At 41.4% G+C, this 27,800-nt stretch overlaps 1 protein-coding gene and 1 non-coding gene across 7 annotated transcripts in view; both read left to right on the plus strand.

Moving 5' to 3' along the window:
- LOC105472310 (src kinase associated phosphoprotein 1) overlaps positions 1-27,800 on the plus strand; it is a 320,592-nt gene that overhangs the window by 232,857 nt on the left and 59,935 nt on the right. For all 6 annotated transcript variants that reach the window (XR_011615785.1, XR_981519.3, XM_071083013.1 and 3 more), the window contains exons 5-9: positions 14,674-14,751; positions 16,257-16,340; positions 19,601-19,725; positions 21,994-22,057; positions 24,210-24,404. Coding sequence is in view for 4 of the 6 variants with exons in the window: in XM_071083013.1 (XP_070939114.1) it covers positions 14,674-14,751; positions 16,257-16,340; positions 19,601-19,725; positions 21,994-22,057; positions 24,210-24,404 (546 nt within the window). In the remaining 2 variants the exon portion in view is untranslated. The remainder of the gene's footprint in view (positions 1-14,673; positions 14,752-16,256; positions 16,341-19,600; positions 19,726-21,993; positions 22,058-24,209; positions 24,405-27,800) is intronic.
- Positions 6,447-6,553, plus strand: LOC112424987 (U6 spliceosomal RNA). The gene has a single exon (XR_003015959.1). It is a non-coding gene; the product is annotated as a U6 spliceosomal RNA (small nuclear RNA).

Genomic DNA, 27,800 nt, shown 5'->3' on the forward strand with positions numbered 1-27,800 from the left:
CATTACTTGGTGATTTAGGTTTTCCCTTTTCACATTGTAAATCATGTTGTCCCAGTAGCAGAGCAGGTCGAGTGCCTGCCATAACGTTCGTAATGTTCAGTGGGGAAAGAAATGTTCTCTTTCTCTCTCCCGCATGGTCTGACAAAAGATGCTTTGCCTTGTCCCGATTTGCTACTTGCTAAATAAGCAATAAAGACAGACAGACAAATAGATGCATCCAACCACAGTGCCGCAGAATGTGGCAGGGTCTAGTTTAGATCCAAGGGAAATATAGGTCTCTATAGTAACTTTCCAAATGTGTTTGGTACTGAAGTTTTTTTCTTTTCCTTTTTTTCCCCGTTTGCTGAGTGTGAGCCCTTAGTTAATGAGCTGTGCAAATAGATATTGAGATTTAGTGTTTTTGTTTTGCAATTACAGACTTGGTGATTTGGTTGGAAAATTTTGGGTTTAGAAACATCACCCTCATTTTCCCTTCCTAATTCTTTTTGCTTGCAAAGTTTGACTTCAAACTTGCTTGAGTTTTGTCAGATGAAACAGAAGAATCCAGAAAGATTTAAATCTAGAATTTGTGACTTCTTTTTTAAGGTAGGGTGATTTTTGCCTTAAAGGTAACTTATCATAGCCAACATCATTTTTCTGTCTCTGAGCCCATACTGCTGCACAGGGACACCCATGGAGCTGTCTGAGGGTGAGGCTTGGCTTGGGAGTGGCCCTTTGACCAGGAGATAATACATACCAGGTCAAAGCCACATTGCTAAGATCACTGCTTTCCCATCAAGTTCTTCCTGATGGGGTGTGAGAGTTCTCATTAGATCACCCACCCTGAAATACCCCCAGAGAATCATGGTAATTAGTTCCTAAGTCTTCTTTTGTATTTTCTGCTGTGTTTGCTTTTAAAGTTTTCTCAATGCAGTACTCTGATGATATCTGAATGTCTTTTACTGGAGAGACATAGAGAGGGCAAAATCGTTATCATTTGATTCCTCCTTAAATCTTTTGCTTTGGATGGTAACTAAAATAGAGACATCAGGAGTCTGTCACACTAATCTCCATGTAGCCTTCACCATTAACAGTATTAAATGCTCAGACACACATAGGATGTTTGCTCACAGGATGCAAACCAATTTAAATGTAAAAGTCCAAAAAGAAAATGCCATTTCTCCAGGAGAGAAATAAAAGAACAAGACTGAGGAAACACTATCAGTGGCCAAATTCTCAGTCACTCAAAGTCTATAGCTCAGAAGTTGGAATCAATAGCTCTTTCCTAAAGAGTAATCAGTTCTTCATTTGGCTCAGTCCTTTGCCTGTTTATGGCTTCCTCTGAACCCTGTTCTGGAGATAGATAAGGTCCAAGGCAAACAGAATTGGTGTGCCAATCAGGCTGTAACATGTGACTCAGAAATTTATTTCTTGGCCAGGTGTGGTAGTTCACACCTATAATCCCAGCACTCTGGGAGGCTAAGGTGGAAGGATTGCTTGAGGCCAGGAGTCCAAGACCAGACTGGGCAACATAGTAAGACCCTGTCTCTACCAAAAATAAAAAATAGATTAGCCAAGTATGGCGGTGCACACCAAGTCGTCCAAGATACTTGGAAGGCTGAGGGCAGAAGGATTGTTTGAACCCAGGAGATGGAGGCTGCAGTGAGCCGTGATTGCACCACTGCACTTCAGCCTGGGTGTCAGAGCAAGACCCTGTCTCAGAAAAGAAAGAGAGAGAGAGGAAAGAAGGAAAGAGTGAGGGAAAGAAGCAAGGAAGACAGAGAGTGGGAGGAGGGAGGGAGGGAAGGAAGGAAGGAAGGAAGGAAGGAAGGAAGGAAGGAAGGAAGGAAGGAAGGAAGGAAGGAGAGAGAGAGAAATTTATTTCTCTCCAGTTGAGGTTCATGGCATTTATTCTAATTTTTTCTCCAAAATCCTTTTTGGTCCTCTATCTTTCATTCTCAGTGCTGTCATACGAGCTAACTTCTGCACCCCCACTTCCTCCTTGTTCTCTTGGGAAAATCCTCCTTTCCTTGCCTCTTCTTACTTTCTTGTTTTGTATGATACCAACCCTAAGATTAAAGAAGAACAAAAATTACTGTCAGTGACTTAAATGAAAATGGTTTGACTAACAAATATTCACTTCCATATTGCATTCCTAGATCACAAGTCCTATTAGGCTAGAAGTGGTTTCAGTTCCGTTTAACAAACATTATTGGGTACCTACTGTGTGTGCAAGGCCCCTGGGGATAAAAAGAGAAACAAGTATACAAATAATGAATTGCACTGCCCCTATGAAAGGGACCAGATTTCCCACTGGCAGCTTTTCTTTAGGCTTCCAGAAAATAAATAATTTGTACCACACTCCTTACAGTGTATTGTGTATATTTAAGGGAAAGATCCTTCTTAATTCCATATCAGTTCAACAACTGATTAAAGAATGGCCCAGGACTGGGCACGGTGGCTCACACCTGTAATCTCAGCACTTTGGGAGCCTGAGGTGGCTGGATCACCTGAGGTCAGGAGTTCAAGAACAGCCTGATCAACATGGTGAAACCCCGTCTCTACTAAAAATACAAAAATTAGCTGGGCATGGTGGTGGGCACTTGTAATCCCAGCTACTCAGGAGGCTAAGGCAGGAGAATCACTTGAGCCTGGGAGGCAGAGGTTGCAGTGAGCAGTGATTGCGCCATTGCACCCCAGCCTGGGCAACAAGAGTGAAACTCCAACTCAAAAAAAAAAAAAGAATGGCCCAATCTTGTGATGGGGCTCAGCTATTCACATGTTTCAGTTCCTCCTCAATCTAATTCTTTTTTTTTCTTTTTTTTTTTAAACAGTCTTCCTCTGTCGCCCAGGCTCGAGTGCAGTGGCACGATCTCGGCTCACTGCAACCTCTGCCTCCAGGGTTCAAGCAATTCTGTCTCAGCCTGCTAAATAACTGGGATTACAGGTGTGCGCCACCATACCGGCTAATATTTTTTGCTTTTTTTTTTTTTAATAGAGACAGGGTTTCACCATATTAGCCAGGCTGGTCTCAAACTCCTGACCTTGTGATCTGCCCACCTCGGCCTCCCAAAGTGTGGGGATTACAGGCGTGAGCCACCATGCCCAGCCTTCCTTCTCAATCTAATTCTTACTCTTCTTACCTAGACAATTGCCATGCAAACCCTGGCACATCCCCCTACGTGCACAGCTATATGCACAAAAGAAGAATCTAATATGCAACTTCTTTGTTTCCCCATTTATATGTACCAAAGAAGAATCTAATATGCAACTTCTTTGTTTCCCCGTTTTAATCCAGGTACTATAATGTATGGCGGTGCACACCAAGTACTCCAAGCTACTTGGAAGGCTGAGGGCAGGAGGATTGTTTGAACCCAGGAGATGGAGGCTACTATAATGTTCTGTTCACTTAATTTCTTCCATGGTGTCATCTCTTTTCCTATGAATGCAAGATCCATTTTTACCCTCCTCCCTATTGCCTTGTACCCAGGTCCACAACTACAGTTCTTTTCCCAGGAATAGCCCTTTTTCTATTTGCTTTTTCAAAGATTCTAGCAGTTTTGCATTGTTCCTAAGGTCTTAAGGAAACCCAAGCAAAGTGGCAAGAATGGAGCACATTGAGGAAAAGATTTAGGGTCCCTGGGAGCCAAGACTGTGCTATAAAAATGTTCTAGAAAATGCTATTGAAGCACAGAAGAGGGAGTATTTAATTTTACATGGGGGAATCAAAGATTCAAAGAGGATGTGACATTTTTTTTTTTTTTTTTTTTTTTTTTTTTGAGACAGAGTCTCACGCTGTTGCCCAGGCTGGAGTGCAGTGGCGCGATCTCAGCTCACTGCAAGCTCCACCTCCCGGGTTCCCGCCATTCTCCTGCCTCAGCCTCCTGAGTAGCTGGGACTACAGGCGCCCGCCACCGCGCCCGGCTAATTTTTTGTATTTTTAGTAGAGACGGGGTTTCACTGTGGTCTCGATCTCCTGACCTTGTGATCTGCCCGCCTCGGCCTCCCAAAGTGCTGGGATTACAGGCTTGAGCCACCACACCCGGCCGAGGATGTGACATTTGAATTGAAGGAGCACTCCCAGTTCGGCAGCTGGAAGTAGAGAGAGGAAGTTCCAAACAGGAAAAACAAAATACACAGAGACCTTGCAGTGTAAAGTGCATGGCATGTTCCATAGGACAGAGTCTGTTCCTTATTATTGCTGGAGTACTGGGAGGTGACAAAGTTGGGAGAAAATGAAACTTGAAGGTAGGAAGAGACCAAGCACTTAAAAGTTTTTGTATGCTGGAGAGTTTGAGTTTCATCCTGTAGGTAATAAAAAAACCATTACAGGACTTAAGCAGGAATGTGACATGATCTGTGTTTTAGAAAGATGACTTCTGCCCACAGTTTGGTGAACCAGTTAAAAAGTGATTCCAAACCCAGAAAAGGCTCTTTTCTTTTTATTTCCTTTTCTCTGTGTTCTTATCACAGTCCAGTGGCCCAGTGGCATAGTAAATAAACAGATCTGAAAATGACATTTCATCATTCATTTTTAAAGATAGGCTCTCAAGTGATGCATGTATAATGGTGATCTGACTCAGGGGGAATACATCGATCTTGCAAGGTTTGTAAAAAGACAATTTGGCATTTTAAAATCCTCTTCTCCTTTTTAGAATCATGAGGCCATTTGAAGGACTGCTGCCTTAATTTGTATCAGAATTCCCACTTTGCTCTGTTGCCACTTACTGTGGCTTAGCTGCTAAAGAGACTTCAGGTCTTTTGTGGTTCTATATTAAGGATGGATTCTTAGGATAAAAACGAAGCTGAGGATGTTGGGTTACGGGTATGTGTTATTGATAAAATCAAAAGACACATATGCTTAACCCACTACCACAGAACACTCATGGTTTTGAAGGAACACAATTTGTTTTCAAGTAAATAAAGCACTGTGGGAATTCATGATGCCACAATTATGATAGTACATTAGATTCATTTCATCACTATAGGCTGTAGCATACATAGGATAAGCTATAAGTTATTTTTGATTGACTTTTCCCTATAAGAAAGCGTATCAGAATGCAGTGAATGGTATTGTTATAGAAAAACTTTAAACCCATTCTTATTCTAAAAGTAAATTATTCAAAATCTCTGTCCTTTAACTGATCAAAGTTCACCAATGTTTCATGATTGAGAAGCAATGGATTATTATAGTTAGTCATTCTTTAAGATGAACTCCTGATACCTACCAGAAAGTGTTGATTATTACCATTTATTTAGATGCTATCATTAGTGCATTGAAGTTACCATGCTTGGAGTTAGAAGGGCTTTTTCCTAACACTTTCATTTCTTATAAGTAAAATCCCACTGAAAGTGAAGATGTGGAAGAGAGCATCTTGCAAGACCACAGGTCTCCTAGACAATTAGCATGTGTTGCCCCTTTGTAGTAATGAGAGGGTTCTTCATCCTCCATGAATACTCATGGTTTCTGTAAGTTAGCTTGTGGCTTGGCATTACTGAGGGAATACAAAAGAAACCCATTTGGATATTTGACTTTAAAATCCTGTTTTGTTTTGTTTTGTTTTGTTTGTTTTGCTTGTTTGTTTTTTTGTTTTGTTTGGAGTTTTGTTCTGTCACCTAGGCTGGTGCACTCTCAGTTCATTGCAACCTCTGCCTCCTAGGCTCAAGCAACCCTGTCTCAGGCTTCCAAGTACCTGGGACTATAGGCACATACCACCATGCCTCACTAATTTTTGTATTTTTAGTAGAGACTGAGTTTCGCCATGTTGGCCAGGTTGGTCTCAAACTCCTGGCCTCAAGTGATCTGCCTGCCTCAGCCTCCCGAAGTGCTGGGAAAAATCTTCTTCCTTTTCAAACCCAAACCTCTTCCTTCAAGAGTAAACAAATCATGCCCAAGATTTCTGCAAATTTCTGCATGAGCCCTACACTGGAACAGGGTTTCCTTTTTCTAGATGATCACCCTTGCATCATAAGAGGTCTTACAAACCTTGGTGACCAGGCAGCTTTTTTTTTTTTTTTTGAGTCAGAGTCTCACTCTGTCACCCAGACTGGAGTGCAGTGGTGCGATCTCAGCTCACTGCAACCTCCACCTCCTGGGTTCAAGCAATTCTCCTGCCTCAGCCTCCCAAGTAGCTGGGATTACAGGTGTGCACCACCATGCCCAGCTAATTTTTTGTATTTTTAGTAAAGACAGGGTTTCACCACGCTGGCCAGGGTGGTCTTAAACTCCCGACCTTGTGATCTGCCCACCTCAGCCTCCCAGAATGCTGGGATTACAGGCGTGAGCCACCACACCCAGTCCCAAGCAGCATTTTTTGAGAGTTTCTGGCTGTGTCCTCTTATAGGTACTTTACTCATGTATCCTTTTATTGCATTCTGAGACTTTCTGTTGACCTCTTGGGTTTCACATAGATCTGCCCTAGGAGGCAATTCCAAAGATTAATCAGTTAGTACATTTAAAAGTAAGAGTGCTCACTTTGGCAGCATATATACTAAAATTGGAATGATACAGAGAAGATTAGCATGGCTCCTGAGCAAAGATGACATGCAAATTTGTGAAGCATTCCATGTTTTTGAACTAATGCAGAAACAGAAAACATAATGGCATTTTCTCACTTATAAGTGGGAGCTACACATTGGGTACACATGGACATAAATGTGGCAACAATAGACACTGGGTAAATACATGAGGAGGTGGGGAGGGAAGCAAGGGTTGAAAAACTATTATTGGGTACTGTGCTCACTACCTGGGTGACAGATTCATTCATACTCCAAACCTCAGCATCACACAATATACCTTTGTAACAAACCTACACATGTACCCCCTGATTCTAAAATAAAAGCTGAAAAACATAAAAATAAAACCTGCTCATTTTACTCATAAAAAATAAATAAGAAATATAGATACTTAAATAGTTTTTTGACACCAGGAGATAGAATAACCACACATCACGCCTGTTTCTCCTTCCAAAAAACAGGGTCTCTTTTTGTGGGGGAGTGAGATGGGAAGACCCAATCTTTCCTCATCCACTTCTGTGCATGCCTGAAGCTCAGCGTATTGGAAAGAACATAGGCTATTCCAACTGAGCAACCTTCAGCAAGTCATGTCATTTCATTACACCTCAGTTTCCTCGTCTGTAAAGTGGGGATGATAATAAAACATGCCTCATAGGGATGTTGTGGGACTTAGATGTAAAAATGCTTGATACAATGCTGATGAATTAAAAATTGGTTAGGGTTTTGGGGGGCCATTTTTGTTAAAGCATATTCATTTTAATTATTTTGTTTATTATCTGCTTTTTTTTTTCTTAGTACTACTGACCTAGAACCTCAGAGGTTTTTTTGTCTTCAGTGTAACAGGATTTTCTCCACAGATTTCTGTAACCTGGATTCACTGGTGTTTTTAAAAGAACTTCAAAAATTGGAAGGGTAACATGAGTCTATTGAGGTCTCATGAAAGTTGTCTTCTGCGTTGGTTTGCTAACTACAAATGTGTCGTTTCTACCTTTTTCTGGGGTCCTTTAGTCTAGCTCCAGTTGCTCATGTTTTGTTTCCTAGCTTCTTACATCACAGCTTGTTGAAGAACTTGATTAAGTACGTTGTGTTCATTCCCTTCCTTTCATCTGTTGTCCAATTTATTTCTCCATGAACAGTTCCATTCAGTTAGTTTAAAGCAATCTGTTTGAGAGCTTTCTATATCTTTGAAACTTTTAGATGCTAAATCTATTACTAATGGTTTAGAATTTTTCACCTTTCATATGTTGAGCTAAATTCCTTTATAAGTGAAACACAATGCAAGAAAAGTGTGTGGTATAAGTGTAAACTCAAGTGGATATCACATGGAACCACAGAAGTTAAAGAATTATATATGCCTGTTCAAGGGACTAGTCAAGGAATAGTCATGGAAAACAACTTCCTTGTTAGTATCAGAAGATGAGCACTTCCTGCCAGACACTACAAACTATCATTTATTGACTGGTTCCTGAAAATTGAGAAGAAGGCAAAAAAGTAACCCAGCAAAGTAAGAAGCTAAGGAAAAGCAGTAATGAAATTATTAAAGAAGGCCACAGAAATCAAATGCACAAAAGAGAGGTTAATGAACAGATTTGAAATCCACAGTCACCAGACAAGAGAAAACTACCCCCTCCCCAACCTATCTGCAATACCCTCCTCACCTCGGTACATTTGAGGCATTTTAAAGCGTGTGCTTTTGTACATGTCTGCAGATGCACATACACCAGCCATCTGTGACTGCATTGGAATTACAGGTGGAATTTGACCATTCCCAGCCTTCAAATGTTAAATTTTCTTCTATCTCATGCACCCAATCCCTGGGTTTTTTACGTGAGTACTTTAATTAAGGAACCTGTTAAACTTCACCCTATCTGAAATTCACCCCTGGTAGCTATTAATCTCTAGGCTCAAGTTGGTTAGGTCCCTTTTTCAAACAGTTGAAAAGAACTTGAATTAAAAGGAAGAGGGAGGATGGGAGAAGTCCATAATTTAATAGGGGAACGATTTGAACAAAATATGTTTTTTAAAAAATTATTTATTTTCCTTTCAGGATGATTTAGCAAGAGACCAAGCCAACTGCCTATAATGAAAGTTAGTGGGCACCTGGTTTGTTCTGCAGGGGCTGCAGCCTTTTTGCAGTGGAAATTATGTGGCCTCCTATGCTATTAGCCTTGTGCTCTGGTGTTGCCAACTGATTTCTCCAATTCTCTTTTCTCAGTGGGCTAGAACGCAGCTGGTTAAATAGGCCATGACTCACATAAGCTCCCGTGTCTTTTTTATTGACTGCTTTATGGAAATGTGTCACACTCCAAAGGGTCCCCATTGTTGTTGCTGTGCATAGCTGACTAAAGAGTCATGTTTAGCATTGAGAGATAGAATCCTATCCTGTCATTTTTTATTGCAGAGTTGGATATGGGTGGGATACAAGGGTTTAAAGGAATCTAGATGAAGAGAAAGATATCTGAGAATTTCTTTTATCTTCATCTGCCATGAAAGTTGGGTGGCCATCACTTCTGGGTAACATACTTCTCTGTTGATCTTATCTTTATGGCCCCATATCCTTCAGCTAAGTGAATCTTTTCTTTATACGGGCTGTTCTGAGAGGTTTAGTTAAGTGTAGTGGTAGAGAGAGATTATGACCCTAATGTAATTCTGTTTTGTGCTGATATAATGTAATACACCTTTAGACTTAGCCAAGAGGGCCATTTATTCTCAATAAATCAAAATCATTTTTATTTTTTCATGATGGTAGTGATATCTTTTCTCAGGTGATGAACAAAAAGCTTCTTTTTTTAATTGTATACTTAAATATAAATTGTTTGCCTTAAAATAGCAACCTATACAATTGTTTGCAACTTCTTCCTATTTTTATAATCATCCTCTAAAGCATATTTTACATACTTTCTATTATGCATTAAGTAGCTCTCTGCAGATCTGTTCATTTACCAGTAGGTGTGGATTCAGGCATACAAGATTCCTGCCTCATCACCCCATGGCATGGCTAACACTGTGCATCCTCAGGATCACTAGTTCTTGATCAGTAGGACCCTGCACTGACACTGAAAGAGGAGGTACCTTGCATGCCACTGTGGATTCCCATCTTGGTTGTTTGGATTTGTCAGATAGATCGTGGAGCTAATGAGCTTGAGCTCAGAGTCAACTACATTGAGAACAACTCTGTTATTGGACTCACCACACAGTACCTTGTACATAGAAGACAATTAGTAGAATAGAGACTGATCTGACCTCATTTCCCAATTTTTTTTCCATAGACATTCTAAACTTAGCCTATAATCCCATTTTTTCCCACTGCCCATAGGGAAACCAGTCTAGAGAGTTCCTCAATACAGATTCTGTCTAATGAATAAGAAAGCAACATAGGCTGAGTGCGGTGGCTCACGCCTGTAATCCCAGCACTTTGGGAGGCTGAGGCAGCTGGGTCACCTGAGGTCAGGAGTTCGAGACCAGCCTGACCAACATGGAGAAACCCTATCTCCACTAAAAATACAAAAAATTATTCGTGTGTGGTGGTGCATGCCTGTAATCTCAAATACTCGGGAGGCTGGGGCAAGAGAATCACTTGAACTCGGGAGGTGGAGGTTGCAGTGAGCTGAGATCGCACCATTGCACTCCAGCCTGGGCGACAAGAATGAGACTCTGTCTCAAAAAAAGAAAGAAAGAAAGAAAGCAACATAACACATCTTACTGACTACACACAAAAACACAGGATATAAAAAACTGTTTCCAGCTATATTCCTTTTCAGAATCTTGTTAGTGAATGACAAAGAGAAAAAATTCAGCAACTCTTTCAGTATACAATTTTAACAAACTGAGTTTGACTCTTGGGGAGAGAAGGTGGTAATGGTGCTGTCCCTTGTCTCCTAGAATTAGTGACTTCGAGTTACATCTCTGCTGCATTATATCTTTGTTTTCTTGGTGGTGGCATTCTTGGGTTTCAGTTGGTAGGGAGAGAAAAGCCTCATGCTGATAATGTACTGAAAGTAAATGAAATTAAATAAGCGAAGCAGTGCTCATCACTACTTCCTCCCCCCTGGGTAATTCAATTCAAGCTCTCTCTCTGATGGCAACTCACAGGGGCTGTCTCTGTCACCCCGCTGGGGCCTGGAGTCTTAACATCTAAATAAAAGTTTCACTCAAGCATTTTTTATGCTCCTGCCAGCAGGATCAGTGAGCTGGTGTGGGCACATTAATGTAATATTCATACTCACAGACTCTCCCTGCACACGAGGCAATGTCTTCCTATTTTCATAATTATAGATGTTCCATAAAATGGCATTTAAATTTGCATTAAAAAAGGAGGTTTGAATTCTAATAGAACGTTTAACATGTCTTTTATGATTCAGACTCTTGGCATCTTTAACAAGGAGCTGTGTCTCTAAGTTTAACAAGACCTTTAGAAAGAAAAGAGAAAAAAAAAAAAAAACCTGTGGGAAGAAGAGATGGAAACTCACGGTTTATGGGATCATGTTTTCCTCATCTCCCTATGTCTTTCATTTAATTTTTAGGCCTCCAGGAGCAATTTTTTTTAAGAGACAGGATCTCGCTCTGTCACCCAGGCTGGAGTGAAGTGGTTCAATCACAGCTCATTACAGCCTTGAACTCCTGGACTCAAGGCTGGAGTGAAGTGGTTCAACCACAGCTCACTGCAGCCTTGAACTCCTGGACTCAAGGGATCCTCCTACCTCAGCCTCCCAAGTAGCTGGGACTACAGGTTTGTGCCAAACCTGGCCTCCCCAGGAGCAATTTTTTGACAGCACTTAGAGAGCCTTCTCTTCTATAACTGGTCCTCTCCCCACGCAATGCCTCTCCCTCAGTAGAATCTGCTACTGTTTCCTTGGAGGTTGTTTCCAGAGGGGTAGGAGAAATGAAAGAACCCTAGAAAAATGAACTTTCCTTTGCTGCTGCTCATCTTACACATGCACCCTGAGATGGATTAGGATTTATGGCAACCACATAGTTTGCTAACTGTGAAACACACAAATGAAAGTAGTTCATGAATAAGGAGGTTAACAATAAGGACCAATTGGATAAAAAATCTGGCACATAGACACACTTAAAAACAGAAAAAGAGGCTCTTCTGATCTACCTTTCTATAACTAAGCTTGAAACAGCTTTAAAGTAAAATGTAATTTTGATTGCATTTTAAATTGTCATAGATGTTATTTTAAAACAAAAAGTAGGAAAGGCACTGAGCAAAGTGCCAGCTCATAGCCACCATTGAATAAATGTTACTGTAAGAAATGTTCAAAAAACAATTGTTTGAAAAAAAGTTATTTCAATCATAACTCTCAAGATACTGTATAGGTGGCCCAGTTGATTCATATGTAGTCATGCCTTACTTTGTTTTGTACTTGGTTTGCTTCATAAATTATTTAAGACAATCCAAAAGAGATTTGGGTTCTGGGACTAAAAGGAGTAAATGCTAAAATACCACTAGCCCAATTACCTTCTCTTTCACGTGTCCATGTGAAGAGATCACCAAACAGGCTTTGTGTGAGCAACATAGCTGTTTATTTCACCTGGGTGCCGGCAGGCTGAGTCCGAAAAAGGAGTCAGCAAAGGTGGTGGGATTATCATGAGTTCTTGTAGGTTTAGGGGCATGGGGTAGATCTCACAAAGTACATTCTCAAGGGTGGGGAGAATTACAAAGAAACTTCTTACGGGTGGGGGAGATTATAAAGAACATTGATCAGTTAGGGTGGGGTAGAAACAAATCACAATGGAATGGAATGTCATCAGTTAATCTATTTTCACTTCTGTGGATCTTCAGTTGCTTCAGGCCATCTGGATGTATACATGCAGGTCACTGGGATATGATGGCTTAGCTTGGGCTCAGAGGCCTGACATTCCTGTCTTCTTATATTAATAATAAAAATAAAACAAAATAGTGGTAAAGTGTTGGGGCAGCAAAAATGTTTGGGGGTGGTGTGGAGAGATAATGGGCAATGTTTCTCAGGGCTGCTTCAAGCGGGATTAGGGATTAGAGTGGGAGAGATTAGACTGAAGAAAGATTTTTGGGTAAGGGATGATATTGTGGGGTTGTTAGAAGGAGCATTTGTCATATAGAATTATTGGTGACGGCCTGAGTGTGGTTTTGTATGAATTGAGAAACTAAAGACACAAGGTCCGAATAATGAGAAAAACAGGTATTAAAGGACTAAGAATTGGGAGTACCAGGGACATCCAATTACAGAGTGTCAAAGGGGGTTCAGCATAATTATTTGCTTGGCTGGCGAGTTTTTGGACTCTATCCTTGAGTTTTTTATGTTGTCATATACCAGGCCAGATTGATTTAGGTAAAAACAACATTCTTCGTTTAAAAATATACAGTTATACACCTTCCTTTTGCCTAATTAAGAAATGTAGAGTGTGTTCTTAAAAGAGGCTTTTATTTTTCATTCTTCTTTCATTTTATTTTTTGAGAAGTAAATTCCTTTTTGTCTCTATCCTTTGTCCCTCCCTTCTGTGAAGTAAGTACAAACCCCAGTGGAGGAAGATGGATTAGGATCTTGACTTCTCAATAAATTTGTACCTAACCAGGCTAATTGAAAGCCAAGAATGTTAGCAGCATACGATTAAAGGCTGATGTAAATTTCAGGGTATTGTGAAGCCTTCTACAGTTCTTAGATTCTTTCTCATACTTTTTTGTTTTGTTTTGTTTTGTTTTGAGATGAAGTCTCGCCTTATCACCCATGCTGGAGTGCAATGGCATGATCTCGGCTCACTGCAACCTCTGCCTCCTGCATTCAAGCAATTCTCGTGCCTCAGCCTCCCGAGTAGCTGGGATTACAGGTGTGCGCCACCACGCCCAGCTAATTTTTTGTATCTTTAGTAGAGACGAGGTTTCACCATGTTGGCCAGGCTGGTCTCGAACTCCTGACCTCATGATCTGCCTGCCTCAGCCTCCCGAAGTGCTGGGATTACAGGGTGAGCCACTGGGCCCGGCCTCTTTCCCATACTTTTAAGAAATCAGGATTTGGCAGTTATTGCTAAGTTCAGCTTGCATAGCCCTTCTTGTATGAACTTAAAAAAATTTATGTTCACAGAGGTGGCTGTTTATTAAAAGAAAAAAAAAAATTGAGTGTGTGTTTATTGCTCCCTCTTAGGTGACTATGTTTATGGTGGAGTCTATTACTCATTAAAGCTGTCTGTGCTGGTAGTTATTCATTTGACTTTTGATTATCTCAGTGAGGTTTATCCAATTTGGAACTTATATCCATAAAAAAATTCTTAATTTTGGCCAGGCGCAGTGGCTTACACCTGTAATCCCAGCACTTTGGGAGGCCGAGGTGAGCAGATTACGAGGCCAGGAGATTGAGACCATCCTAGCTAACATGGTGAAACTCCATCCCTACTAAAAATACAAAAAAAGAAAAAATTAGCCAGGCATGGTGGCGGGCGCCTGTAGTCTCACCTACTCGGGAGGCTAAGGCGGGAGAATGGAATGAACCGGAAGGTGGAGCTTGCAGTGAGTCAAGATCGCACCACTGCACTCCAGCCTGCGTGACAGAGAGAGACTCTGTCTCAAAAAAAAAAAAAAAAAAAATTCTTAATTTTCTGGGGTCCTTTTCCTGCCTATCAGTACATATTTAGGCTACCTCACCTACTACAAATTAATGTATATTTAGATCGTTTTAAGCAATTTTAGCATTAGATATAATTGAAAAGAAAGAAAATTGGCTGGGTGCAGTGGCTCATGTCTGTAATCCCAGCACTTTGGGAGGCCGAGGTGGGCGGATCACTTGGGGTCAGGAGTTCGAGACCAGCCTGGCCAGCATGGTGAAACCTCATCTCTACTAAAAATACAAAAAACATTAGCCAGGTGTAGCGGCGCATGCCTGTAGTCTCAGCTACCTGGGAGGCTGAGACACAAGAATGGTTTGAACCTGGGAGGCAGAGGTTGCAGTGAGCCATGATAGAACCATCACACTCCAGCCTGGGTGACAGAGCAAGACTCTGTCTCAAAAAAAAAAAAAAAAAGAAAGAAAAAGCAAGAAAGTTTACTTTTCCTTCCAATCATATAGAAATTGTTTTATTTTGTACTGTGTTTAAGCAATTGCCCTTGTGTACTCTGTTATTAATGTGAATTATCTAAAGTAGCCTAAATAAATGACAATTTTGCCAGGTTTCAATAAAGCACTTTGCCATTGGTCCTTTTAGGAATGGAAGACATCGTAAAAGGAGCTCAAGAACTTGATAACATAATCAAGCAAGGATACTTGGAGAAGAAAAGCAAAGGTAATGGTCAGACCCACAGATTTCAGAACATTCCAGGAAGGGAAGGGAAGTGAGGAAAAAGAAAGCTAACATATTGGGTGCCTTCTCTGTGCCCGGTACTGTGCTAGGCAGATACAAGGCAAAAGTAATGCAAGGAAAGGAAAGGAATCTGGTGTTTGTGTGTAGGCTAAAGAGAGATGTCCCAGCCTTGAGTAGACCATAAGCTTCATCAAGATAGGGATGGTTATATCCTGCTCACCTCTCTATCCCCAGTGCCTGGTATGTGACAGGTGCTTAATAAAACTTATTGAATCAATGAATGGTGTTCTTGTCCTTATCTCTCAGTGTGCTCCCACTGGGTAGTTTTTATATCATATGTGAAGCAGCCTACTTTCAAATTTCAGACAAGCCCAACTCTTTTGTTTTTTGTTTTTGTTGTTGTTGTTGTTGTTTGAGACTGAGTCTCGCTCTGTAGTGCCGTGGGTGTGATCCTGGCTCACTGCAACCTCCACCTCCTGGTTCAAGCGATTCTGCTGTCTCAGCCTCCCGAGTAGCTGGGACTACAGGTGTGCACCACTATGCCCAGCTAATTTTTTGTATTTTTAGCAGAGATAGGATTTCATCATGTTGGCCAGGCTGGTCTTAAACTCCTGGCCTCAACTGATCTGCCTGCCTCAGTCTCCCAAAGTGCTGGGATTACAGGCATAAGCCACCACACCCGGCCTTTTTTATTTACTTATTATTTTTTTAAGATGGGATCTCCCTCTATTACCAAGGCTGGAATACAGTAGTACCATCATAGCTCACTGCAGCCTCCAATCCTGGCTCAAGCAATTGCTCCCACTTCAGCCTCTCAAAGAGCTGGGACAACAGGTGCACAACTGTGCCTGGATATTTTATTATTTTTTATGGAGACAAGGCCTCACTTTGTTGCCTAGGCTAGTCTCAAACTCCTGGCTTTAAGCATACCTTCCATCTCAGCCTCCCAAAGTGCTGGGATTACAGACCTGAGCCACCACTTCTGCCTTCAAACCCAACTCTTGACCTTTAACTCATTTAATTAGAATAGGTACCACTAGAGTTGGCATCTCGGGTTTAACACTCAACAGGCAAATTGGCTCAGCACAAAAAAAAAAAAAAAAAAAAAAAAAAAAAAAAGCTCTTTCATGGCCATGGCCTGGAGAATCATTTTTCTTTGTCAAAGGCAACACATAAAGATATAATGGAGAATTTGAAAATGTACAAGATGAGATAAGAACCCAAAAGATATAAAGGAGGCTAGATAAAAAGACAGCTGTGGGGCACAGAGCAGGCACCCCTGTTTAGAACTTGGACCTTTAACTGAGCTAGTCCCCCGGACCCTGAGTCAATATGGGATAACCTGTGGGAGTGAAAAGGAGGGTTTTACAGTCCATTAACCTGGGAAATAAAACAATAACACACTGGACTGTATGTTGTTGGATTTTACAGACTCTTCAGTGATGGTAGTTACCTGAATTTATGTCCCCTACTGCTGTTCTGTTTAGATCATAGTTTCTTTGGATCGGAGTGGCAGAAGCGATGGTGTGTTGTCAGCAGAGGTCTCTTCTACTACTATGCTAATGAGAAGAGTAAGTGTTCTTCATTTACACAGCAGCATCTCACTCCTGGATGCAAACACTTCGTAAATTCTCAAGCACTTAGATCTCAAGATAGCAGTCCTTAACTAATACCCATAAAGGGACATGCTTAGGAAAGAAATAGGCATGGGCAAATAATACCTTGCCCATCACCGAAAAAGCAGAACCCAATTTAGAAATTATTTCACATTTAAACACTAAGAGTGTGGTCAGCACATCAAAGGGTTATCTTTTATTATGATTAGCAATACATTATCAAAGTTGAATGTTTTGATTTAAAAAATAAAAATAAAAAGAACTTCAAACTCTTTACAGGTATCAATACCATAGCTAAAATATTGAAATAAATTAATTCTGAGAAAGACTTAAAGAACTTAAACAATGGCCCAGAAATTGAACCCCCTAAGGGCATGCTCCCAGCTTTATCCTAATGACTACTAGGAAGTAAGTAGTCCAGTGAACATTCCTATAGCCATAGAATATTGAGACCCAAATGGTTGCTGTACCCAAGGCACGCCCTTCAGCCAGATGACAGCAGCAGTGAAGTGTTGACTCAGGCCAGAGATAGTTTCTTAATGAGCCACCACTGACTTAATCAAGTCAACACTCATGAGCTAACCCTAGAAGACCTCCCATCCATGTTTAACGTAATTGATTGATTTATGAAAAGGAATAGAGGATATAAGCACAATAGGAGGCAATTACAAATAAATACAAGCTAAAAATTATTACTATAGATGAATGCAAACTTTCGAATAGGGGATACACTTCTACAGAGTTGGACTGCCCCAGGAGTAATTCTAAGAAACAAGAGGGAGACAAAGTTTAAAAAACGTCAATTCTTGGCTGGGCGCGGTGGCTCACGCCTGTAATCCCAGCACTTTGGGAGGCTGAGGTGGGCGGATCACAAGGTCAGGAGATGGAGACCATCCTGGCTAACACAGTGAAACCCCGTCTCTACTAAAAATGCAAAAAATTAGCCAGGCGTGGTGATGAGCGCCTGTAGTCCCAGCTACTCAGGAGGCGTGAACCCGGGAGGCGGAGGTTGCGCTGAGATCGCGCCACTGCACTGCAGCCTGGGTGACAGAGCAAGACTCTGTCTCAAAAAAAAAAGCATCAATTCTTGTTGGGGCTTTCTTGTGCTGTGCACCTTCGAACAGAGGCCAGCGATACAGATTGAGTAGAGCCTTTTTTTTCCTTGCAGTCATTTTCTGTTTCTCCTTTCTTATTCCTTCCTCAAACTTAGTCCTCTCCCAGTGCCTGGATATCCAATGTAGGGAATAATCAGACACCCACCCAGTTGCCTTTGTACTTCCTGCACCTGCAGTACTAAGGTAGTAGAAAGAACTACAGCCTCGGGCCAGGCGCAGTGGCTCACGTCTGTAATCCCAGCACTTTGGGTGGCCAAGGCAGGCAGATCATGAGGTCAGGAGTTCAAGACCAACCTGGCCAACACAGTGAAACCCCGTCTCTACTACTAAAAATACAAAAATTAGCCAGGCATGGTGGCAGGTGCCTGTAGACTGAGACAGAAGAATCGCTTGAACCCAGGAGGTGGAGGTTGTGGTGAGCCGAGATCACGCCACTGCACTCCACCCTGGGCAACAGAACGAGACTCTTTCTTAAAACACTGAATCTTTGCTAAGTTACTTGAAATCCTTAAGATTTGCCCTTGGGCTTGGTAGCAATTGCCTCATGCTGCCTCCCTGCCTGCAGTAGTTATCACAGACCTTTGCCTACCTTTCACCATCCTACATCCCTCAGAACGTTTCCCATCTAGGGGCAAAGGCTAAAGCCCTGTTTGGAAAGGATAACAGCATAGTTTGTAAACTGAGCTACAAGTCCCATGTGTCCTTCCAACCCCCAACCCGCTCTCAAACCCAGCAACCACAATTTCTCCTCTAAATTATAGGCATACAACCCAGCCAGTTGTTCTTTTCTTATTTTAAACCTTCAAACTAATATGCCATTTGTCACTGTAAATATGTTCATCATTTCTTTTGCATTTAAATAAGTGGTTGGCATATCTAGATATAAAACCAGGTGTGTCACATCTGTTCATTCAGATCTTCCATACTCACGGTGAGAAAGGAGGGGGGACAGTAAGAGCAAGAGACTCAGAGGCTTTTATTGACCATTTTGCCATCAGGGTGAAATAAAATCTGGTGACCAAAGAAACAACAAAACATTTTAGTGGCCGGTTAGAACAAGGAGAGATACTTTAACAAAAAAGATTCTGGTGTCAAAAAGCACTGTTCCATGGCTCCCTTCTTGCCAGTTATTTCTTATTGTGCCCATGACATTTTCTTAGTAAGAATAGTGTTTGTGTATTTCTTTTAGCTCAACCAGGTGAGGACAGAGTCTTTTTTCTTCTTCTTTCTTTTTTAATATTGTCAGCACACTGCCATCCTTCTCATCATTATCATCATCAAAAAGCATTTATTAAGCAATTCATTTCACATGATATAGAGCTCAAAGCATCCCAGACACTGTGGTTCCTGTTCTCTATGTGTTCTGCCTGAACCACACAATGAGGACAAAAAATTCTTGAGAGCCACCTCCTCTTTTTCTGTTTCTAACACTTTTTTTTGGTAGTGACAAGCAGAAGTCTCTCTTCACTTAGGGTCCTTTTCCTTTTGTCTCTTTCCTCGTCATCTAATAATACTCAACATTATTCTGCTACTTCTCAGGTTGACCTCTTACAAGGAGGATAAATACTGAGTTTTAATCATTCTCCCTCTAGCATAAATTCCCACCTGACCAGCAGGGAAGGGGGAGAGAAGTTTAGCCCAAATGCTACATAGGGCATGGGAGGCAATTCTGGGACCTTATAATGCCCCCCTGTGCTGCTGTCCCTCCCCTCAAATGTGAGCTCTGCTGGCCCTGATAATAATGTTTCAGCTCTATAATAGCCTTCAAGAGCCTCACATTTACAGCCACACTCTCCCTGCTGTAATAATTCCTTCTTTCTGTTATTATAGATCTCTTAACATTCTAATAAATTCTCTGTCTCTGTTGTACTCTTTTGGCAAAATAACCTTTCACGTTGCATTTCCCTAGCTTGGCAGTGATATCTGCCTTACTGTCGCAGTAGCCTCTTCTTAAGCTTCTCTAATAACCTTTCCTTGACTATTGTGGTTCCTCAGGGATGTAACAGCTGTTTCTGTGCTTTTATTTTACATACCAGAGAAGATGCCTTCCCTTGGCAGTTGCATCTCTCTAGGGATACAGGGAGCTTTCCTGTCTTGCAGGCAAGCAGCCCAAAGGGACCTTCCTCATTAAGGGCTACAGTGTTCGGATGGCCCCCCACCTGCGAAGAGATTCCAAGAAAGAATCCTGCTTTGAACTGACCTCCCAGGATAGGCGCAGCTATGAGGTAGGACGCACCGAGGAGATGGTGATCCTTGTTGGTGTTGCAGTTTCCTTTCGTGTTGCATGTGAGCCATGGTTGCTATGCTGGGTTCCAGCCTTTCTTTGTTACCTGCTCATTTCATACCAACTAAGACCCTATTTCTTGACATGTCTTCACATTTGCTATGCCACACCCTCCCCTCTGTTGCCACTCTCATCCTAGATACAGACTTTGCTTGGCTTCCATCCTTCATTCCTCCCCTTCTCAATTTCAATTCATAGGTGAGATGCTTGTCAGTTGCAGCACACAATCCAATTCCTTACTTATAGTCTCTGATTTTATGGTTTAAATTCCCATTCTCTTTATTTTTCAACTGATTTTCTTCACTTCCTCCCATAAAACCCAAAAAAAGAAGATCTAACTGTAGAGTGAAAAAAACATTATTTTCCCATGTTCATCTTGCTATCCAAAATAATCTTCCTGTATGTAGATGCTTTGCATATCTCTGGAAGGATTTCTAAGGTATTGGTGACAATAGTTAGTAATAATAATAATTGAAGGACTAGAGGACCTGGTTGGGGCATGAAAGATTTATTCCTTACTATGCTCAGTTTGAATCTTTACCTCATTATAAAATTAATTTGTTTCATTTTATTTTTGCCATCTTCATCCTGAATGACCAATAAAATTTAAAAATTTCTGACTGTGGAAATATAGTGATTTTCACCAAAAATGTATGTTTGCATGTGTGTGTGTATTGTTTTCTGCTCTTTGGTAATGTTTATCTTATTACAATTTTATTAAAGCAATTTAGAAAAACTTTAGCTTATGAAAAAGGAAAACACCATACTAAGAGTAAATTAACCACTTAAATAACACTTTTAGTCTTCAGACTTTTCTCAGCATTCTTCTTTTTATTTCTACAGTATCTTAACTCTTATTTTGTTAAAGGACCTAGGTCTTCATTATGTAATTTCCAGAAATTTTTAAAAATTTGAATTAAAATTTTTTATAGAGTCCTTTATGAATATATATAAAATAGATCTATGCACTGAATATGTTCCTAGTTATTTTTATTATTATATTCTGATAGTAACACATCCAGATAAAAGTTTATGTAACAAGTCTAAACCAGTATTTCTAGAAATGTTTTTATAAAAATTTGTTTTTAAGAAATCAAGAATAACAATGTCTATTAATAAGTATTATGCAGGAATCCAGTTTCTTTGTGTAGCAGATATCTTTACTTTACCTTAATGGTCAGATAATTAAAATATTTTTCAGGGACAATTATTTCAAGTTGATTCATTTAAAATAAAAAACTTACTAAGGGCTGATGCTTGACTGGCCTATTTTGTAAATCAGAATGTATTTACTTCTTTTCTTTGGCCTATTGAATCCAAATCATTACCATGGTCCATGGATTCTTCTTCTACAATATCCTTCGGCTCTTTCCCTTCTTCTTTATTCCCACAGCTATCACAATGGTTAAGTTCCTGTCACTTCATCCAGAGGACCAGTTGGTCTTCTATCTCCAGATTTCTCTATTCCAATCCTTCCTACTCACAGCTATTGAAAGAATCCCCCACTCCCTTTGCTAGAGCTGATAGTGGCTTCCCGTTGCCTACATTTTAACTCTGAGCTCCTAGTACTCAGAGCCCTTTTACCAACTCTTCTCTGACCCTCAACTCTCCAACTTCATCTGTTATTGTTCTCCAGTCAAACTGATCTGCCAGCCTTCCCCATAAGTCATGTTCTCATTCCTGTTCTTTTGCACATGGGCCTCCCTACCTAAAATGTCCAACTCTGTCCACCAGTTTCCACCAACTCTTCTTTAAAATCCAACCAAAAGGGTATTATTTTAGCAAGCCACTCTGACCCACTCTAGGCAACAATAGGTGCTCCCGGTCTCCTCTTGATATCCAGTTGTTACCAAATGTGCCTCCTTTGTAGTGTTCCCGTTTCGTGTGTGGGGGTTGGTTTGCTTTTTTTTCTTGTAAACTTTTCTCAAATAAATGCCTGATGAAGGAATAGATAATCAAATGAAAGAATGCACATGGACATGAATGTCTGGACTCAAAAAGCTGTCATCTCTGGATATGCAAAATTGCACAAGGAAAAAATCAGTTTGAGTGAAATATTTGGTCTTCTTTCTGTATGTTAATCAGGCAGAGAATCCTGAGCTTTAAACTTGACTCTGAAACTCAGTGGTTCCTCCCCCTTAGACATCCCTGTCAAGATTCATGGAAATTTTAGTGACAGTGATAAATTAATTCACTGATTTTTCTGTAGTTTACAGCTACTAGTCCAGCAGAAGCCAGAGACTGGGTGGATCAAATAAGTTTCTTGTTAAAAGGTAAGTGTCACTGTTACAGAAATAATACCTGAGTTCATTTGCAGTTGAAGTTATGTTGCATAAATATAATCTATAGACTTCAGTATGTATTTTTTCTGCCCTTTCTCACCTCTGCCTTTCCTACCACATTCCCCATATTACAACAACAGATAGTACTATGTGTGAATGAGAAGGTAAAGATGGTATCAACCTTGGGAGGACCTCTGGTATCATAGCTCATCCACCTACCTACAGGCAAGTCTGTAATATTCAAAATCACTAGACAAGAAGATTCTAAAAATCAGCTCAGCCCAATTCAGTGTCTCCTAACCCCGTATATTCTGGAAAGGAAATTCATAATATCCAACTTAAAGTCATCTAGTTGCAATTGAGGTTCAAAATCTTCTTGTTTTAGTCTTAGGAGGAAGTAGAAATCTAAACCAATCTAGATGGTCTTCAGAGACATTGGACATTAAAAACAAATTGCTATTTCCCACGCCGCAATAAGATGTTCCTTGCTTTGGGGTGGGAAGAGTCCTGCCTGAAGATGGTAAATGACTGCTCTTAGAGTACCCTCTGCTGGCCAGCCTGTAGGCAAAGCAGAAACGGTGGCCAGGGAAGCCTTATCCAGGAGTGGCCTGTCAGGTAGAAGAAGCCAACCTTGAGTGAGTCACTTGGTATTAGATAATCCTTACCTACCATCATGGCAGGACCCTACCTCTGTTCTGCAGAAAGGCAGAAACACCGACTTTATACATGGCCCAAGACCTAGAAAGACACACGTCAACCTAAAAATGCCAAGCCTTTTCATCTCAGTGTTTTATTCTGCTATAAGATTTTATTGTGGATAAAAAGAAGGAAGCACCAGAGCTTTAATTACAAGAATTGCCTGTTTTACTCAGTTATGCCTTTGCTATCACAAAAACAAACTATTGCATCTACCAACAGCGTCACGTATAATAGACTGGAACTAGGCAAACATGAACATTGATGGCAAGACTACAGGGTACACTCTCATCTAGGTGCCTTGGATTTATGCGTGTAATATACCCCTAAGTGTGTAAACCTCAATAAAACTCAAAGCAGCTTTATTGAGCTGTACCCTGTGGTACTTTCAGAATCCCACATTGAAGAAATTATTCATTCCATTTTATTTTAAAGCAAACAAAATAATAACATATGGTTTAAGCCACAAATGTGTTTTTGATCTTTTCCTCTTATGTGGTGGCACCAAAATTCAGATGAAAATTGTTGCAAAATCTTTATTAAAAGCCTAATCAAGCCAAACAGTTTTATTGCATTTTGAAATGAACGTTGGACGTCTCTCCATCCTTTCCTTCCCCAGAGTAGGCTGACTGCAATCGCCCATCCTACAGAGGGCCCTCAGCAGGGTTTCAGAGAGCACTTTGTAGTACACATCAGAGAATGAACATACCCAGTTCCCCATTAAAATAAAAAACCAATCTCCCTCTCCTGCCCTGGTGCTCCCCAGTGCTGTAATGGCTCAACACCTTCTATGCAGTGACCCACTTTAAGGTCAGCTAGACTGTGCAGTTGCAAAAGGACATGGTAACTGCATTGTTCAGCCATTCTATTTGGTGTTGTATTACTGTTATATTTTTCCATACCCCATTTCTTTTTCTCTTCCACCGTTGCCCATTTTTTTCTCTGCAAACAAATTTGTCTGAAATTCTGCAGTGAAATCACTGGGGATATGAGCTTCTGACAGCTCCAACACCCTACAGAGGCCACCTTAGTTCCCATGGCCTGAGCACCCTGGAGGACTGCAAGCCTTCACTCACCCTTCCAGTTTTCTACTTGATGAGCTGTGCGCAGCACACTGGCTTTTCCTCTTCTGGCCTATTTTCTTCCATTCGCCTCCTGTTCTCATTCACACACCCATACTTTTCAGGCTGCTTCACCCTGATCAAGTTTTATTGCAAGGAAGGATTTATGCTGATGGTTTAAACCTAATGCAGTGCTATTCCGGCCTTTTCTGTAGATTTCCTGCCACCAAAGCCCACATTAGATATAATAGCATTTAACCTGGTGTTTCATTTTCTTTTGACATATTTTACTCTCATCCCTCCTCCTCCTTCTCCCTCTTTCCTTTCCTGTCTTATTATTTTCTTTTTCTCTGTTTCTTGATTCATTCTCATCTTTGCCCTGGCAGATCTGAGCTCCTTAACCATTCCATATGAAGAGGACGAGGAGGAAGAAGAAAAAGAAGAGACATATGATGATATTGATGGTTTTGACTCCCCAAGTTCTGGTTCCCAGTGCAGACCCACTATCTTGCCTGGGAGTGTGGGGATAAAAGAGCCTACAGAGGAGAAAGAAGAAGAAGATATTTATGAAGTCTTGCCAGGTGAGAAATTTTGTCCTCTGATTATCTTCCGCTAGTTTCGGAAACTCATGACCTGGAGGAAGAATAATAACTTTGAAAATTCCAAAGTAAGCCAAATAGAACCTTCATCCTCTGAAGGAGATAATGTGGGAAGCTTTATGAGATTGTAGGAAAGCGGGTAATGAGGCTCTGCCTTGCCATGGGAGCAAGAAGAATTTGATTAGAGAGTGTCTTCTATCCATGCCATGTGAAGTAACTTATTACATGTGTCCACCAGGTTAAAGAGTCAAGAATACTTACATTGGTTTTTATTGGTTTATTGTGAGCTTTGGGATGAGTCATCAAAATTCTCTAGTTTCAACTTTTTGGTGTGTAGTTGTAAGAATAAGGAAAATTGCTTCAAAATTATGAAGGATTTCAAAACTCTGAAATATGTAAATGCTGACAAATCTTTTAGTAATACCTTGATAGACCAAACCTTGATAGTAAACCTTGATAGAGAACAACTCATTATTACCTAGTTCAGATATACCATGAGTTAAATCACATCTCTTAAAAATAACCCTAACATGTTTTATCTGCTCATCATTACAGCAGGTCTGCTTTATATATTTCCTTTCTTCCAAAGGCATGAAAACTAGCATCTCAAAAAATGTATAGTCATCACTGCTTCTGCATAGCCATGTCTGGTGGGGATAACAGCAGCTGGTGAACGGTGCAGAGCTCAGTGGGGGTCAGACGGTGGAGAACCAAAGCCTGAGCCTTTTAATTGTGAAGTAGTTAGACCACAGGAACACTAATCTTCAAGTCCATTCAGAAAGATCATTCCTATGGAAATTTGCCAGGAGTTCAGTGCTCTGCGGAGAAATTCAAGTTAAGCTTAAATTTATAGCAATTTAGATCCCAGATGAACCCAGATGAACCTCAATCCCAGATGAACCTAAGAACTAAGGTGAATCTAACACTCAGGTCCCTGAAGACAGGCTGGTTGCTGAAAGCATAATCAGTAAGCAACTTGCATTTCAAGGCTTCCTAAGAAGAGCATCCAACCCTCACCACACTACATTCATCTCTTCCTGGGGAGGAAACTACATCATTGCTTCCTGAGTCAAGGGGCAGGACCGTGGCCATATGTCCCTGCCCTGCTGAGGACTTCACCCACCCACCAAGGAGAGCCTGCTTCTTCTCCTAGCACTTCCAGCCTCTGCCAGTCCTGACTTCTCCAGCCTTTTTGTTGTGTTTTATTATGCAAATGATATCTTGGTTGAGGTCGAGCCATTTCTTGTGTCTTGTGTCTGACGTTAAAAAAAATGATAATTTCCTCAGCAAGTCATCGTCGTTAATGAAGTTTTACAAAAACAGATACAACCAAAGGAAAATAAAATTTCACAGGTGATAAATTTTTCCAATTTCCCTGGCAGAATTCGATAGGATTGTTAAATTAAGAGTGAAGGTGTCTGTTAGAAAGCAACGAGCAGTGATGGGTAATTTTATAGAGTGGAAAATTGAATCAAATTGCTACATTAAAACACAGCTCCTCTGAGAATCTTCCCTTTCACAGTTGGCTCCATTGCAACAGCAGGGTGCAGAAATGGATCTAATTCACAATACTCTCTAAAAGGAGATGCACTCCCCAACTTGGCCAGAATCTTCTTAGTGAGCTCACATTCTGCTCACTCCTGCCCAGGCTTGGGGAAATATCCGCGCGACACTCCACTTTGGGTTACAACTGTGGAAGAGTGCTCTGGGAAAACCTCAGTGAACTTTCTGGGGTGGAAAGAAAGGGCCTTTTTCTGCACCATGTTTCGTTTTCAAAGGAGCCAGGAAGGAGGGGGCTGATGCTCAGAGACACAGAGCAAAGGAGAATAAAAAGAGGTCTCAAAAAATAAGATGAGTTTGGGACTGTCACCTTACCCCAGGAGTGGGCAGTGAAGGTATGATTGGCTTCCTAATGACCATCTTTCTCCTGCCTCCTAAACTCCTCCCCTTGGCCAGTGCAGCACCGCCCAGAGTATCAGGGCATTTTTCCAAAATTCCCACCAGCTGGTATGTTGGAGTGGCCCCAAGGGCATGAAGACTGGTCTGTGGGTGCATTTTTTTTTTTTTTTTTTTTTTTTTTTTTGAGACGGAGTCTCGCTCTGTAGCCCAGGCTGGAGTGCAGTGGCCGGATCTCAGCTCACTGCAAGCTCCGCCCCCCGGGTTCACGCCATTCTCCGGTCTCAGCCTCCCGAGTAGCTGGGACTACAGGCGCTGCCACCTCACCCGGCTATTTTTTGTATTTCTTAGTAGAGACGGGGTTTCACCGTGTTAGCCAGGATGGTCTCGATCTCCTGACCTCGTGATCCGCCCATCTCGGCCTCCCAAAGTGCTGGGATTACAGGCTTGAGCCACCGCGCCCGGCCTCTGTGGGTGCATTTAACCTCTATCCACAACAGCTGCCCATCAGAAGTGAGGAAGGCCACACAGTAGGAAATCCAGGATCTCTTTCTGCAGATTAGGGAAACAACAGCTAAATTGCACCCAGTTTCCAAAGGACAACACTGTACCCAGGCAACCGGTTCTTTCCCATAAGCCTCTGTCCATCACAGTTCCTAGAAACAGAGTTGGAGGTGGGATATATTGGCATTTAATTATGATATGAATATTTCAGCCGCAAGTTTCCATCACCCAGTTTCCTGTCCACTCCACTCAGCTGTTGCTTCTGAACTTGCTATTTGAATTTTGCGTAGTGCCACACCTGGAGAAATTGAGAAGGGAATGTGAGGGGGCCTAACACTGTCTCCCTTCTGCTGCCCTCTCATAAGACCACCTACCAAGCAGCGGCACATGAGACAGCAATGGTATCCTAGGCACAGATACTGACCCTAAATCAGGATGGATTTGCTCTGCCACCTGCTAACTGTGAGACCTTGAGCAAGTTACTTGCCCTCTCTCTGTCTGATTATATTACCTGTAAAACAGGGAAAACAATAGTAGCTGTCTCAGAGGGATGTGGTGAGGAGTCTAAAACTGACATGTGTAAAGTTCTTAGCACAGAGCCCTGGCAAACAATGGCATACAGTGAGTACTCAGTAAATGCTGGCTGTTATTAATGTGATGGTGTTTAAACAGGAAGTGTTACCTCCTTGAAGAACTGGGGATGGTTAGGTCCCCACCCTCTCAAACCAGACCCAAGACAGTCCCGTTGGTTATTTCCAGCTATGTGTATGGAGCAGGTGAAATTGAAAATCCTGAGCAGATGGAATGTGAAGTGCACCTTCTGCTCAGGCCCATTTTTACTGCAAGGCCAGGTGCTGGGTGGAGGGACAGCCTACAGTACCGTTGGATTGTGCTAACATTGCATACCCCTCAAGAGTCAAATGACGTGGGCCTCTAACATTTGTTTCATTATAACAGGTAAAAGTGCTTTGTGGAGGA

This window comes from Macaca nemestrina, chromosome 17 (genome assembly GCF_043159975.1).
Source record: "Macaca nemestrina isolate mMacNem1 chromosome 17, mMacNem.hap1, whole genome shotgun sequence".
Taxonomy (NCBI): Eukaryota; Metazoa; Chordata; class Mammalia; order Primates; family Cercopithecidae; genus Macaca; species Macaca nemestrina.